Source organism: Barbatula barbatula, assembly GCF_947034865.1.
Source record: "Barbatula barbatula genome assembly, chromosome: 4".
Taxonomy (NCBI): domain Eukaryota; kingdom Metazoa; phylum Chordata; class Actinopteri; order Cypriniformes; family Nemacheilidae; genus Barbatula; species Barbatula barbatula.
The window spans coordinates 10,855,534-10,872,042 of NC_136768.1; the positions used below are offsets into that span (position 1 = coordinate 10,855,534).

General features: G+C 46.5%; 1 protein-coding gene across 2 annotated transcripts in view; it reads left to right on the plus strand.

Annotated features, from left to right (window-relative positions):
• Positions 1 to 16,509, plus strand: part of LOC306892831 (thyrotropin-releasing hormone-degrading ectoenzyme-like) — an 83,834-nt gene that overhangs the window by 21,868 nt on the left and 45,457 nt on the right. For both annotated transcript variants that reach the window (XM_079454147.1, XM_079454148.1), the window contains exon 5: positions 15,846 to 16,000. In XM_079454147.1, the coding sequence (XP_079310273.1) occupies positions 15,846 to 16,000 (155 nt within the window). The remainder of the gene's footprint in view (positions 1 to 15,845; positions 16,001 to 16,509) is intronic.

Sequence of the window (16,509 nt, forward strand, 5' to 3'; positions counted from 1 at the left end):
TTGTAATTCAGCCAATCAGCTTTCACATCAGTGTGGATCAAATTGATTGACATTTGAGGTAATTCATAGCCAATTTATGAAACATACTTTTTCTATCTCCTTTCAGCATGCTGTTAGTATGGCGCACCATGCTATCAGAGCTTTCACAATCACCCTCCTCCATCCCCAGCTCCACTTGTCTAAGCTTGCTCTTTGTCACTTGCAAGATTAGTTCATTATAATTGCACAAGTAACGTGAAACACACATGTCCAGATAGTCAAAGAGCTCTTTGCGTGAATTTCTTTGAATTTTTTAACTTTTGCGTGAAACGCGATTGAGACGCATACACATCTCTGCATTGACTTTTTATGTTATCCACTAACGCAAATTGTTTGATTTGGATTTGGTGTGAACACAACATTATACTTGCTCTACACAAAACAGATGTAGTTCCACCAAGACAAATACTGTATATTTAAGAGCAAAGAAGAACTTTGCGGTGAAAATGTATTTGTCAGAATAAAGGAGTTTAAATCAGCTATGGACTAATATGCTATTTCCTAACATCTGAATAGCTTACAGCTTGGCTGTGGTCAGTGTTTTAGAATACGATTAAAATGTGTAATGCGTCGCTGTCGGACTGAAAGCTTGTATATCTGAATCTGCCACTTAATAGGATTTTTTTTTTGTTTATTATATTTACATTTAGTCATTTAGCAGACGCTTTTTTCCAAAGCTACTTACAAAGAGTTCAGGGAGCAATAAGCCATATGGTATAAAAGAGCAATACAACGTTACTAGTTTCAACAAAAGCTAGACCACTACCTGTTGAGAGAAGTTTTTTTCATTAGTCTGTCAAGTATTCACAGAAGAGATGGGCTTTAAGTAGTTTTTTAAAGGTTGTGAGAGATGTGGTTGACCGGACCGCGTTAGGAAGAATGTTCCACCAGGAAGGAGTTGTGAAGGAGAATGAGCGGGAAAGTGATTTAATGCCCTCATGAGAAGGCATTACAATGCGCCGCTGGTTTGCTGAATGCAGGGTTCTTGATGGGGTGTAGAAGTGTATTAGGGTGTAAAAGTATGCCTGTGCAGATCCAGTGATAGTCCTCTAGGCAAACATCAGTGACTTAAATCTGATCCGGGGTTCAACCGGTAGCCAGTGGAGAGAGATGAAAAGGTTGTGTCACTATGAGCCCTTTTGGGCTGTTGGAAGACAAGGCGTGCTGCTATGTTTTGAACCAGCTGAAGTGGTTTGACAGCCTTTGCAGGAAATTAAACACTGTGTCGCCTAAATATTAGCAAAAGCCACATGGCAATTCAATTCAATTTTATTTATATAGCGCTTTTCACAATGTTCATTGTTCCAAAAAGGCTTTACAGGGGAAAATAAGAAAAACTGAAAATCACACACCTAAAACACATTACATGGTGTTTATATAAAAAGTTAAATTATTCTAGTAAATAATATCTAATAAATGCAGTCTCCCGGTGGTTTATTTAGCATATTTTGCATTAAATGAATGCTTGGCTGAAAAGATGTGTCTTTAATCTAGATTTAAATTGGGCGAGTGTGTCTGGTCCTCGAAAAGTGACAGGAAGGCTATTCCAGAGTTTAGGTGCTACGTATGAGAACGCTCGACCCCTTTTGGTGGATTTAGTAATTCTAGGTGTTATCAAAAGTCCGGAGTTTTGATATCTTACAGAGCGTGATGGGTTGTAGTGTGATAGAAGCTCTGTTATGTAGGTAGGGGCTTAACCCTTTAAGGCTTTATAAGTGATTCTAAATTTCTAAGTTTGGTTTCTTGATTAGAGGCTTAATCTTAAAGGGTCCTGGGACAAGGCCTAGATTAATTGATGAGTTGATAATGTTATAAATGGGCTCAATTGCAACAGGTAGTAACTCTCTTAATAATTTAGTTGGTATTGGGTCTAATAAGCAAGTTGAAGGTTTAGATGTTGCAATAAGTTTAATTAAATGTTCCTATTTAATAGGTGAAAAACACTGGAGCTTTTCTTTTGGAGGGATGGTTGGTACAAATTCATAGGACAGACTTTAGCGATTGAGTTTTTACTATTTTGTCTCGTATGTTTTCGATTTTCTCTGTAAATAATTTCATGAATTCATTGCTACCAAGGTGCGGCGGGATATCCTGGTCAGATGATATCTGTTTATTTGTTCATTTAGCGTAAATTTACTTTAAGTGCCTTTTTATAACAGTTTGCACTCTCTTTCCACGCAATTGCGCTCCAGTTTACACGTTTCTCTTTTAAGGGCGCGAATGGTGCTATTGTACCATGGTGCTATGTTTTTCTCATTAATCCTTTTTTGACCTCATAGTTGCGACAGCTTCTAATGTATTAGAGAAAAAAGTGCCCAATTTGATGGTCATCGAGCGATTCTGTATTTATTAGTGTGGTTATTGAAGGAGTCAGATCTGGCAAGCTTTTTCTTAGACTATCTTTAGTAGTCGAGGTAATTGTTTTACCCTGTCGATAGTGAGTTAAACTGCTGATTCCTGCAGTGCGCAGTGTACATGTTACAAGATAGTGATCGGTGACATCGTCATTTGAGGTATAATATCTATACAGGCAAACATGAAGGGTGACCAATGTTTATGGTTTATGGAAAAAAAGTTTAAGCCATCTGAACAGAAGTACAGTACGCACGTTTGCTTGTCCGAGTGCTGCAGGTTTTGGGAAATATAAGTCATTCTTGCCGTTTGTATCGGAATTGGACGATGAGGTGCTCTTTCATATATCAATGACATTTTAGGACATCATTAAAAGGCGAAAATCTGAAACTGTTTAGCTGCGTGCAATTTCACTATCATTTGCGTTTTATAGATTTCACATCTAATAGAGAGTCGAACACGTGTTTACTGTTCGTACGTTCATTCTATAAATCTCACATACGCATTTTGAGAAATTATCCTAAAATCAATGTTCGCAAAGTTTCTACGCAACATTGCATACGCAATGAGGCCCCTGAACTTGATCACTGTTATTGCCTCTAAAGACTTTTCTCCATTTTAGCTGCCTCCTGTAAACTGTGAATTGTGGATGATAAGAATGGACAGTCAGAGCTCATAGAGCAGACATCATTATAAAGCTGAGACCAGCTGGAGATCTAATAGCAGTATCAGAATGACTGAAACTGATATGGAGTGTGTTAACAGGTTAAGGTTGTGGATTGCTCGGAGAGAGGCTTGGAATGTGTCATTGACTGTCCAACTACCAGCAAAACACACAAAAACAATGTTAGGATCTTGTAACAACGTTTTTTTCCTCTGCATTTTCTTTCAAGATGCGCATGGTATTATCAAGTGTTAACATCGCCGATATAATCTACATTGTGTGACAATAATTCACAGGTGAATTGGCCCATCCAGTCTTAACAAACCTCATGGTACACAACGTTCAGTTCCTATCTTCTGAGGCTCCAAGCTCGCTTTCTTTTCTCCGGACCACAGAATTGGATACAATATGGTAAAATGAGATGACAGAGCTTTCTGTGGAGGTGAAGTGAACTGTGTGAGCTGTGAGAGCATCTGTTTGACCCTCTCTAGAGGCTTTTCTCCGCAGGCATCACTACAGCTCCGTGAAGAGCTGCTCTCTTCTGCCCCACTGCCTGTGTTAAGAGCTCACATGTGGGAGCAGACGGCAGGGTGTCTGGAGGTGCTGTCGACCGAGAACGAGTCTGTGTGCGTGTGTGTAGGCATACGATGCCATTGTATGTTGTGGTTCATATTAATTTGTTCATTTTCATTTGTTCTGCTTACACACACACACACGCACAAACAAAAACATTTCCTCATCTCAGATTTATCTTTATGCTGTTATGAGGCAGAGAAAGGTTGGCACTGACCCATCTTGATCTTCATTATGGTAGAATTTCAAAACCCTTCCCTGATTTTGAGCTCAATATAATGTGGAGAAGGGGGGAGGAGGGATACTGTTAAAATTGTTACGGTTTAAACGCTAACGTTGTGAAAGTGGTCCTCAAAAATTTCATTTTTTATTAAAGCAAGGTCTACGGGTTCTTGCAAAGATTAGCTTGCCACCGTGACTTGTGCTGCAGTGAGAGTTCAAATTGAGTTTGACAGGAATGTGAATGTGATGCCAATTAGCCAACAAAACGGCACCAATTAGGACGGAGACACTCCTAGAGAAATGACATTCAATGCAAATTGGGCAGTAAGAATCTTTGTTTTAGTGTGTCACAGTTTCGTCAGGACATGCTTGAAACAATAACCATTATTTACCAAATAAAAAAGTATCTTTAACCTTACTATTTTTTACTAGATGGAAACCAATCATGATTAAGCACACATTTGGCAACCTCAGATGGAATGAAGAGTCAAAAACAAATGTCCTTGATAGTAAGAATAAGGGATCAGTGAGAACAAAATGCCGTAGCTACATCCTCTATATATATATAGTATACCAAGTGCACCCCCATTGATTCTTTTATATTCATGAAACTTTAGTCAGTACTGTAACACAGTAGAGCCATGTTGACTGTGAATATGAGAAGGTGTAACTAGATGTGAAAGTAAATGTGTAAATGACAGATTGTGTGCTGAAGTTATCAGATTCTCTGTCAGTCGCCTTTATAAACCATCATCAACACTGCTGGAGTCAAATCATGATGAACACAGTCACACTATAACGACACTGCAGTCAGCTTAATGGAACTCTTACTATTTCAAGATATTTAGTTTTATTCTCAACACTATTAGCTGTATGTGAAAGAAACATCTTAAGGTAACACGTGCCAAGCCTATTTGGCTGGTTGAATCTCACATTTGTTTTAATAATTTCCATATGTTTTCTGCAGTGTGAAACAAAAGCATGTTCTAAAATCTTGGACTTCACGTGTGCTGCTCATCATAATCCAGTAGTAAGGCTCGACACTTCATTACCAGAGTTTCACATGTGATTATTTCAGAGAATGTTATGTAAGTTATGTGTTTAGTTTAAAGCAAAGAAAAATAAGAAACACTGAAAAAAGAAAGAAAGTGTGAAAATTAATTGAAAAAAAGCTAGAAAAGGTCAGTAAATGTATCAGAACTGTCCAAGTAAAGGTTAAACACAAGTATTAGTAGTTTTAACAAGAAATTCCAAAGTACGGGTTCAAGTCAATTATTACTCATCCCTTGTTTGTAAATGTTATTGAAGTAATGCATATACAGTAAATGTACTTAATATTTCTTTACAAGAGTTATCTTTTTCTCACTAATCTTTTCTTTTCTATTTTTTAGAATATTACCTAAAACCATAAATGAGGTATTAGTACTAATGTATTAAGTAAACTGTATCTTAACATCAAAAACACTGGAAAGCATTTCACAAAAACACTTTTATGCAGCGTTTGAATTAAAATATTTTATCATTTATAAAAACAACAGATGAAACAAAGGTAAACAAATAAAACTATTCAGACCCATTAAACCATCTTCACGTTTCCTCTGGCATCCGTTAAAATGGTGAGTCAAATACCTGTGGAACAGATGTCATGGATGTTAATGTCACAATGACATCATTTGTCATTAACAATTTAATTGAACTTATTGACCTTAATGCATTGAACATTAACCAATTTGTTTTATTTTAGGACCACATTAGTTCAAGATCCGCTATTCTGTCTGTGCCAACAATGTCAGTTCATCACATGGCAGAGTCAGCTAAGGGTGACACTCATAAACAGTACTGCAAAGTTCATTATTGTATTGGTCATATACAGAGAATAAACTTGGTTTAAGTTGAGGAATATGCATTACATCAGGGGCCAGTTGCATAAACACAGCTGCTAAGTTAAGATTCTATTAATATTAAGACTCACAATTAATATCAGGACTAACCGTTCTTACTTTTCATATTTCAATTAGACCAATCTACCTTTTTATTTACCTGACTTGAAGAAGTTATGACCAGTTTTTAGACGACTATCTTGTAAGACTAGTCTAGGCAGCGGCCCCCATACAACCCTATCACAGCTCTGCATCAAAAGAAAGTACTGTAGTCTTGCTTATGTTCATAAAAAGCTTCACTTCAAACACAGAAGTCTCACTGGTCATTAAGTGTTGTAATCTAATGAAGAAAGTTTGGAGTGAGCTTATTCCTCTCCGAGCTTGGTTTCCTATGAGACAAATACAATGACATGACAGAGTTATAATAACATTTGAATCTGTGGTGTCCAGTAACAGAATTACAAATGAATGTGTGTTTGACCTGTGGGGAGATCTGTGCTCTTGATTTAACTTGATAAAGAGACACAATGCACAGAGCGTTCACTTCTGCAGCACATGTGCTGTCTCAACCAAACGCAACACACCGCATTTGGAAACGGTTTCTAAACGTTGTTCCCTTTCTGTCGGTCTCTCGACGTTGTGTCGAAGCCGACAGATGGGGTTCGCCCTTGAGAACCAATCGTCTCTGACTATTTTGAAAAGGCCAATGAAATTGGCGAATGAAATTTGCATGCCGGGCTCCGCTCCCGGATATCCGGGTATAAAAGGGGAGCCGGCGTGCTCATTCATTCACCTTTTGTTCTTCGGAGCCTTCGCATCTGATGACATTCTTCGAATTGCCGATTTCTACGACGCGGTGCAGCGGAGATTCCCCTGGGCGTCCTGGCAGTTCCTGAGGTATTTTTCTAAAAGAGCAATTTCCTCAGCGTGGCATTGCCCGCTGATCTCTTGGGTGCAGTACACTCATCGAGGACGGGGACGGACACGGTGGTTGCCGCAAGTGTTCGGGGGTCCGATCACTGTGGCAGCCTCGTGGATTCGTCCTGCCCGCACGGCGCGCGGATGGCTATTCAGACGTTGCGTCACTGCGCGCGGATGGCTAGTCAGACGTTGCGTCACTGCGGGCGGACGGCTATTCAGACGTTGCGTCACGTTGGCTACGTTCTGTCAAGAGCAAGCCACCACCTCGTTTGCTTCCCGTCCTGTGACCGCAGCGGCTACGGCCCTGCCGTCAGCGGCGGCGAGCAGCGAGGGTGATGTGGGGATTATCGTGAGCGTTAATCCGTCAGCCGGTCGGCTCGCGGACCGCTCGCGCCCCGTCTCGCTTGTTTAGCAGGTCCCCAAGGATGGTCCTAAGCCATCTTATTCCTCAGCCACGCGCTCGGACACGAGCCGTGGAGATGAGGTGTCTCTTGCAACATCGGAGCGCGACCTGCTGGCATCAGACTCTGGCGATTCCCTGAAGCTCCCTCCCTCGGGAGGTCGAGCACAGGTGAGAGCAGACGTCAAGATGTCAGCCATGCTCGCTCGGACCGCCGTGAGCGTCGGGTTGCGGTGCAGCCCTGGTGCTCGCGGCTGGGTACTCGCACATTGGGCCCGGCTCAAGTGCCAAGTTTTACCGAGCTGCATAAGGAGTTCAGTAAGACCTGGAGCGTCCCTTTCGGCGCGCTTCCGTTTAGCTGACTCTATCGCCCTCTCTTCCCTCGGGGCGGGGAGGCAGCTAGGGACTATGTCAGTGCACCCTGGGTGGAGCATGCAGTCGCGGGTATCCGCAGACGGCGGCCACCTGGGGGGCTTGACCTAGACTCACCGTCCAGGGCATGTAAGGTCTCAACATCTCTGGTGTTGGGGCTGGCAGTGCCGTGGACCAAGCTGCCTCCACTCTTACGCATGGCCTTCCTGCAGGCCAGGGCGCTAAAGAGAGCCCCACGGGGTAAGACCGACCCAAGTAGTGCCGCCGCCGACTGGCCCTCCGGGGACCGCGGTGGCAGCGCAGGCTGGGTCGGACGATGTCCACATCAGTGGCCCGGAAAGATGCCTCGGACCCAATCTTGCGCAGGGGGGCGATGTCGAGAGAGGCCACTTTCCCGACTCCCCTCTCGCAAGGTCGGCTGATTGGTGGCGCTGTCAAGGACTGCTCCAGCAGCCTTTTGACAGTGTAGAAACAGACCGGCCTGCTGTGACCCGGCCGCCTTTCGGCCGTCGAGGTCTCGCACGTGGTCTGCCCCCAGCAGCCCTGGCCTTCTCCAGCGTCGACTCCGGTTCTGGTGCCCCCGCAGGTGGCCCCCCGGAGGAGGACGTCAAGAGAAGGACCACCTAGAGAGATTGAACCATCGGGCCCGATCCAGCCTGGGTTGCTGGATGGTCGGACTGGGGCGGTCCCTGCCGCGTCCCAAACACCTTCTGGGCCCCTTCGGGGGCCTAGTGCCCGCCTTCTCACAAGGAGAGGTCTCTCTCTGGGTCCCACTTGCAGCCGCTCTCACCCTCTGAAAGATGGTGTTCGGCAACTCGACGTTGCGTCGTGGCGGCACGCAATGACGAGTATAAAGCAGCCCTCAGCACTCTCGCTTCGACGGTGCGTCGAGCTGCGCCATCGCCTGGCAGGTGATTTAGCGGAGCCGTTCCCCCCGGGGAGAACAGCACTGCTAGTCATTGAACCAACCCCCGCGGGTTGATGAAGTAGATCGCAGCCCCCCCTGTGAGGTCTCTGGGTGCTTGGTTAGCATTTCAAACCATCACGGTGGCTGGGAGTGTGGTCCGTCTCGGCATTCGATCCAGCTCGCCAGACCTCCGCCGGACTTCAGGCATCCTCTTACCTCAGCAGAGGCAGGGATGTTCCTGTGCTCCAGGCCGGGGCTGCCACCCCTCTGGCGAAGGCGATCGAACCGTCCCCTCGGCCGAGATGTCCAGTGGCTTCGACAGCCGCACTTCATCATCCCCAAAACCAGGGGTCGCTGCATACCTTGAGCAGCACCTTGCAAGGGTGCCGTTCGGGAGGCGCAGAAGCGCGTCCTGGTGTCTGTCAGACGCCAGGAGTGGTTCATGACAACTGACCGCATACTCTCATGTACAGTTCCCTCGGCACTGTCGAGGGGCTGGCATGTCAGTAAACGGGTCAGCCGGGAAAAAGAGAGCAGCTCTCCCTGGCGCGGAGCTCCCCCTTTTCCTGGTAGAGAACTCAACACTGTCTCCATGACGGCGTGCTCGCTCACGAGCACGCACAGTCAGTGCTGAGCTGCTTGAACTTTCAGGCAGCAGCCAGCGGTCCCCTGAAATCAGTTTCAGAGGCTCCTGGGCATGGTGTCCTCGGGGGTGGCCTGTCCCCCTCGGGTTGACGCACATGGGACCGCGACAGCACTGACTACAGAGATGAGTTCCCTGGAGAGCGTGGCGCACCGGCAGTAGGCGTATCGTCATTACACCTGCTGCCGTCGCATCCTAACCCCGAGCAGGTCTTGAGGCCGGTCGTGGAACGACAGACGCCTCCCTACGGGGTGCGGGTGCGGTGTGCAATGGGCGCGCAGTGTCGGGTCGCTGGACGGGCCCCCGCCTGCGTTGGCAGATCACTGCCTTCAAGTTGCTAGCTGTCCTGCTTGCACTGATGAGGCTCCGGCCTCTCGTGCAGAGCCAGCATACTGGCCCGGACAGCACGACCGGCGTAGTGTACTAAACCTCAGGGTGGCACTCGCTCGCTGCAGTCATCGCAACTCGCCCAAAACGCCTCCTCCCGTGGAGACGGCAGGTGGCAAAGCCCCTGCAGGTCACATGCCCACCGGGCGTCCTGAACCAGACAGCCAAGCGCTCTCTCGTCAGTTGACACCCCGTGGGAAGTGATGACTCCACCCCTGCGGGCTGGCCTGGGTGTGGTTTGGGCGGGCACAGGGGGACCTGTCGCCTCCCTGAACACCACCCAGTACCGCTGGGCATTCCTTGGACGAGGACCCCCTCGACACGGAGGCCCTAGCGTGCAGCCTCCAGTGGAGACAGCAGGTGGCAAAGCCCCTGCAGGTCACATGACCACCGGATGTCCTGAACCAGACAGCCAAGCGCTCTCTCGTCAGTTGACGCCTCGTGGGAAGTGACGACTCCACCACTGCGGCCGGCTTGGGTGTGGCTTGGGCGGGCACAGGTGGACCTGTTGCCTCCCTGAACACCCCCCAGTGCCGCTGGGCACTCCCTGGTCGAGGCTCCCCCCTCGACACGGAGGCCCTAGCGCGCAGCTGGCCGCGGGACAAGCGGAACTACGCTTCCCCCCAGTGAGCTTCATTGCGCAGGTCCTGTGCAAGGTCTGGGAAGGGAGTATCAAGTGCTGCTAGTTGCGCCTTACGGGCCCAACTACACTTGGTCCTCGGAGCTAATACTCCTGACGACAACTCCCCCTGGCCAAAATCCCCTGGCGAAGGGCCTACTCGCAGGGGATGGACACGTTGTGGCGTTCGAGCCAGACCTCTGGGTCTGGCTCCTGGATGGGACGAGGAGTTCCTGGATGACCTACCCCCCTCAGTGGTGGAGACTGTCACTCAGGCAAGGGCCATGCCCACAAGGCTGGATGCCTTTAAGTGGCGCCCCTTCTCGTCCTGGTGCTCTTCTCGAGGAGAAGACCCGCGGAATTGCTCGCTCAGGAACGTGCTGTCCTATTGCAGGAGAGGCTGGGGAGTAATCTCCCCTTCCACATTGGAACGTGGGTACCCGCTGTCGCGGTTATCACGTACCAGTTGCTGGTGAGCCTCTGGGGCGGCATGACCTGATTATTAGGTTCCTCTAGGGCGCGAGGGGCTAAGGCCTCGTCCGCGCCCCGTACCCTCTTGGGACCTTAAGGTGGACCTTTGGGTCCCCTTTTTTCGGGCCCTGCCGAGAGCCCCTTCCTCGTTCTGCGAGGGGGGTTGGCTCTCCTGCTGGGGCTCGAGTCCATCCAGAGGGTGAGGCACCTGCAAGCATTCCGTGTCCACCGATTGCCAAATTTCAGGCCCGGTGACTCTCACGTGATCCTGAGACCCCGGCCGACTTACGTGCCCAAAGTTCCGCCGCCCCCCTTTGGGACTAGGTGGTGAACTTGCAGGCGCTCCCACACCGGGAGAAAGACCCAACCTGTACGTGGGGTGTCCAGTAAGCGCATTGCGCCTCTACTCGAACCACACTGAGGGCTTCAAGGCCCTGAGCAGCTCTTGTCTGTTATGGAGGTCAGCAACGGGAGTGCTGTATCCGAGGAGAGTTGTAGCGCTGGGTCGCACACGCCGTCACTACGGCGTGCCGATCCTAGCCCGTGCCCATTTGAGTGACGGTACACTCCGCTCGGGGTGTGACCTCCTCGTGGGCATCGGCTTAGTGCGCCTCTCTGGCAGACATCTGTAGAGCTGCGGGTTGGGCTACGCTATACCTCGCAGAGGCTTACAACCTCCGTGGGGAGTCGGCAGCTCGAGTCTTGCCAGCAGGTGAGACCAGCAGTCGTGGGGCGTACGCCTGCGCATAGCGCCATTCCCCTTCTGAGGTGGACCAGTGCGCTATGGGCTGCCTCCCTTCTTTCCCCAAGGGTGAAGAATAGGCAGTCCGTCCATCCATCAATAGCACTCAGGGCGGCGGGCTCGGCGGAGCAGCCCTGCCGCCTATGGCCGGGTATCAAGCTGAGTTATTACATATAGCTCTAACCGGACCTAGTGCCCCACACGTAGTAACCCCCCACTAGGGTGGTTCCGTCTGAGATGTCGTCATGAGATGGTTCCCCGCGTGGCAACCCATGACCTCCCCAGGTGGACATCCACCTTGCGGCATTCCGCACATACCTCCCATGAGTTCTCCCCTATTTGGTGAGACCATGTTGGTGTCTCCACTGTATTCCCCCCTAGGGTGGGAAGTGGTCTCCGTAGCGCACGTCCTCATTGAAGGAACAGCGCTTACCCAGTAGCCCTACGACTGGATGGCCCTCGCCAATGGGGCCGTCTGAGTTGGCAGAGGGCAGGGGCTACTCATCTTTGCCAAAAGCTCTGGGAGCCCCTGCCTGCCCACTGGAAGGTTACAAATTTCGCGATAGCGCTCACGTGTGGCTCGCCCAGGCCGGTCAACGTCGCTTCGCTAGAGATTGTGACGCGGCTAGTGCCGTGGCGTTTTCCATAGGAACCCCATCTGTCGGCTTCGACACAACGTCGAGAGACCGACAGAAAGGGAACGTCCCGGTTACGTATGTAACCTCTGTTCCCTGATGGAGGGAACAAGACGTTGTGTCCTTCTTGCCACGACAATAGCCGTCCGCTGCAGCAGTCACGAGATGCTCTCAGGCTCCTCAGCACAAAAGGTGAATGAATGAGCACGCCGGCTCCCCTTTTATACCCGGATATCCGGGGGCGGAGCCCGGCATGCAAATTTCATTCGCCAATTTCATTGGCCTTTTCAAAATAGTCAGAGACGATTGGTTCTCAAGGGCGAACCCCATCTGTCGGCTTCGACACAACGTCTTGTTCCCTCCATCAGGGAACAGAGGTTACATACGTAACCGGGACGTTTTGTCACATTTGCTTAGGACACGGTATTAGGCTCGCCGCCAAAGCTGCTTCTTATTTGCTGGCCACATTACACCAAATACTGTTTAACAAGCTGTGGATCGCTGGCTCATTTTTCAGGCGTAGAAATGTATTGCAGTTCTCTGCGACGCTCTATATTGGGCTTTCACAGGGATGAATACTGTTATTGTTTAAGTAAAATGAAAGCGTGTGTTTGCAGCCGATGCCTGTGAGGCTCAGGGCTCAACACTTACAGATTGAATTCAGCCACCGTGGAGCCAGCTGGCCGGTAATGCGAACACTGCGATTAATATTGATTTTAATGACAGGCCGGTTAATAGATTCTGCTGAACTCGCCTCTCCGAATGAAACCAGCTTGGCGAAACAGTAACAGAATCAGGATTTGGAATCCTTTTACATGAACATACATTCAGTTTTCTCGTCATAAAGTGAATATTGTGCTTGAACAAACATCTTTGCTTGCTTTTTAATAATTAACAAATCTAGAGATGCGTTTATTGTGGCACTGCATATATTGACACACATACTAGGCTTTATGCGTGTGAGTGTTATGAAGTGAAAATACGCCATCTCTGTGCTGAACGGGAGCAGGTGTGATCTGACAGACTGATCCCTGCTGTGAGCAAAGCTTTAGATTCACATCCTCACATTTCCTTCTGCTTCCCTACCTGGAGTCGCCCCAGGACCGCTCGCCCAAAAACAACCTCAAAGAGCACCTGAGGAATTAATACAGACCTCCAGATATACCTGAGTGTTCAACACTTCACCTCAGGCTCTTGTGTATTTGTTTTAGAAACACAGAAATGGGAAAAACTAATGAATAACAGTTGACTTATTGAGGTTCTGCTCGACAAAGCTGTTTGCGGTGATCGTGCTATTCCAGCAGCTCTCATGGCTGTATCTCTATCTCTTTCTCATTTTTAACGTCATTTCTTCAAGGTTACACTACAGTGGTGAATAGAAAGATCGGTTTATATAAAAGCAAAAATGCCTTTGTGATTGCAAAACTTTTGGACAGTAGTGTATGTCATTGTAGCAAAACTGGATCAGGATCAGAATTCATCCATGTTTGTAACATGCCTGCTGGTTGATTCAGTTTATTTAGTAATTTGGGCTTTACTGAAGTTCTAGCAGGTTTTATTGGTGCTCACTTTAGGGCAATAAGTGCTATCGTTCATCCACCTGCATCTAGTTACCTCAAACAACAGGTATCACATGAATTGCATGATATTGAAAGGCTAATATACAATCACTATACGACAAACAAAGGTGAATTCTGGATTTCAAGTTAATTATAATGGCTGGCCTCGATCTAGAAAACATGTTTATTATTTAACCAGCCTGGGGTTTGGCCAAAAATACAGTTAGCCTGTTTTTTACTCGCCCTCAAACCGTCCCAAGTCTATATGACTCTCTTCTTTTAGTGGATCACGATCGAATATATATTGAATAATTATCCTGTCACCTGTTTTCGAAGCTCCAAAAAGCCCCCAAATTTGTATAAGTCAGCGTTTCATGTCCAGGGATACTGAAATAAAACAATACATTTTTCATCCTATGACCTCGAGAACCAATCATTGAGAACATTGCTGTTTCACAGCGTTAAGAATCAGAAGTTTGAATCTCATTGGTTGTCGCGTGTCTTACTACTAGAACCAATGATATTCAAAGCATGAGATACGTTGAGCCTATAGACAAATTAAATCTTTAAGGTGAAATAAAGCCATTAGCTGTTATAAAATGGACTGTAACCCACTGCTTTGCGGGGCTTATTGCTTTAATAAAATGTTAATTCCATATGCGTAGCAAGGTCTCATAAAATAAAGTCAATTCAATGATATTTAGGCTAAGCAATGCAGTCAGCCGTTGTAAATCGGGGTATTTTATAAAGGCTCAGATCTCACCACAGCCAATCAGAATCAAGGACCAGAACTGACCGTTTTATAATGTTTCTTTAATACCGTGTTTACAACGGACGCGACCGGTGTGGATAGAATTTTTAATTATAATGGGTTCTTATGCTATCTATTGTCTTTTGTTGCATCGCGTCTGGTGTAGACACGGTGTAAGGGTTCTAGTCTTGGTCAAAGTCTGCATGAAACGGAAGTAGCGATTGTCTTTTTACCCATATCTTGACGTATACCCGAGTGACAAGACTTCTGAAATGAGAAAAAAATGTGGGGCGGGACTTGATTTCATCCATCGACAATTGATTGCATCGTTAAAAGGTGAAAGTTTGCAATCTGTCAGTCTTTGCTGCCCCTCCCCTCGCACCATTCCAGGAGGTACACTTTTTAGATTAAACATTACAAGTGCAAATTAATAAAAAAAATAATGATGTGCACGGATAAATCATTTAGAATTCAGGGGTTGAGTTAAAGGTCATCTCTCGTGATGCAATTATGGGGTTGTTTGGCAAGTCTCTCTCTCTCTCTCTCTCTCTCTCTCTCTCTCTCGCAAAGTTCTGGTTGTGTAATTGCCGTATGAGGCTTAACAAAAAGTCAATTAAAAAAGCATCAAGTCCCTCAGTCATAAAGCACATTACCAATGGTAATTAAACCTGCACTGTTTGATTCGGTTTTACTTTCTAAAGTTGTTTAATAGAGCGTCTCTTTCATCTTTATTCTATATTACTGTTTGTTTTTTGAATTAATAAGGTGGAGCATTAACCGTCCGTGGGTGTGTGCCCTAATGGAGGCTCATTTTCAGTGAAGGTGTCTGACATCTGTTCACGTTTTACAACACACCGTATCATAGGTCACGAAAATTGCATCTTTCCTTCACAAACTCCACAGCTGTTTTCAGACGATCTGAGAGAAACGCGTAAAAAAGACACACACATCGTGTTACAGCTTTAAACTGTTCCTCTTCCTCTTCGGCTTGATTATGAGATCTGGATTTAACGGCACCAGAGGTTTACCTACTTCTGTTCTCATTGACGTATGGATACTTCCTGACACAGAGCTGATGGAGACGTTCAGACAACTGATTTATTGATGCGTTGACTTTTGTAAAGGAGCCATTTTAAATATGTTCGGAGGGAATTATGAATACCGGAGTGTGTTTTATCACTTTGTTTTCGGTTTTTCTTCTCACTGCTTCAAATTAGAAACAGTTCGATTTGAATACACTTGTCTGTCACCTCTGTGAGGTTGCATATAGTTTCTGTGACAGGATTGTGTCACCCTGGTGTTTTGTGTCAAAACATAGTGTTTGGATCATGACACCTCTGTTCCCTTTTCGTTCCCGCTGTTGGGATCTGAACACCTATGCTCCTGGTTGTGCGTCTCTGAGAGCATCTGTCAACTTTTCATCTTGTGGTGTCTTTGAAGTTTGATGTCTTTCTCTACTTGTGTTTGGGCATTGTTTTGCCCTGTGGTTAGAGTTCTGGGACCTATGTTCCAAGCGGAATTGCTTCTTAAGGCACATGGACTTTTTAGAATCTCTGTGCAATGCATTTCTCTGTTTGTCTCATGCCTTGGCCCTATTAAATGACTATTATTAGATAACCCCCCTCTCATTCCTCTTCATGTTAATATTTTTTTTCTTATCAATCCTGGGTCCTCATCATTGACATCCAACCTTCCTTGCTGTGTGCAGATCTGCTTGCAGTTCCCAAGCATCCGTATGCAGCCATGGAGAACTGGGGTCTCAGTGTGTTTGTGGAGCAGAAGATCTTGTTGGATCCTGATGTCTCTTCCTTCTCCTATCAGATGGAGCTCACCATGGTGGTGGTGCATGAGATCTGCCACCAGGTAAAACACACATTATAACCCTACTCCGAACAATTTATTCTGAGGTGTAGTTACACATTATTTTAAGTCATGATTAGATCAGACTTTTTTCATCTCATGATTCTGGAATAAAGCGATAGTACACCCAACAATTCTGTCCTGAACTACTCACTCTCAAATCGTGCCAAACCTGTATTTATTTCTTTGTTTGGTTAAACACGAAGAAAGGTATTTGGATGAATGTTTGCAACTGAGGTTTCCGGGGCACCATTGACTACCAGTAGAAATAATTATTGTAATCGTTTTTTTATTACTGTGAAAACAAAATTTAGGAAAATAATTTAGGATAACAAACATTTCAGGTGGACATTTGACAACCATTTTAAGGGTAGTCAATGGTGACCCAGAAATCTCAGGTGCTAACAGTATTCCAAATATCTTTCCCTGCACTGTAAAGCCTAATAGTGAAATTCACTAAATGTAAATAAGGTCATTTTACTTAATGTAAAAAAAAAAATATATATATATAT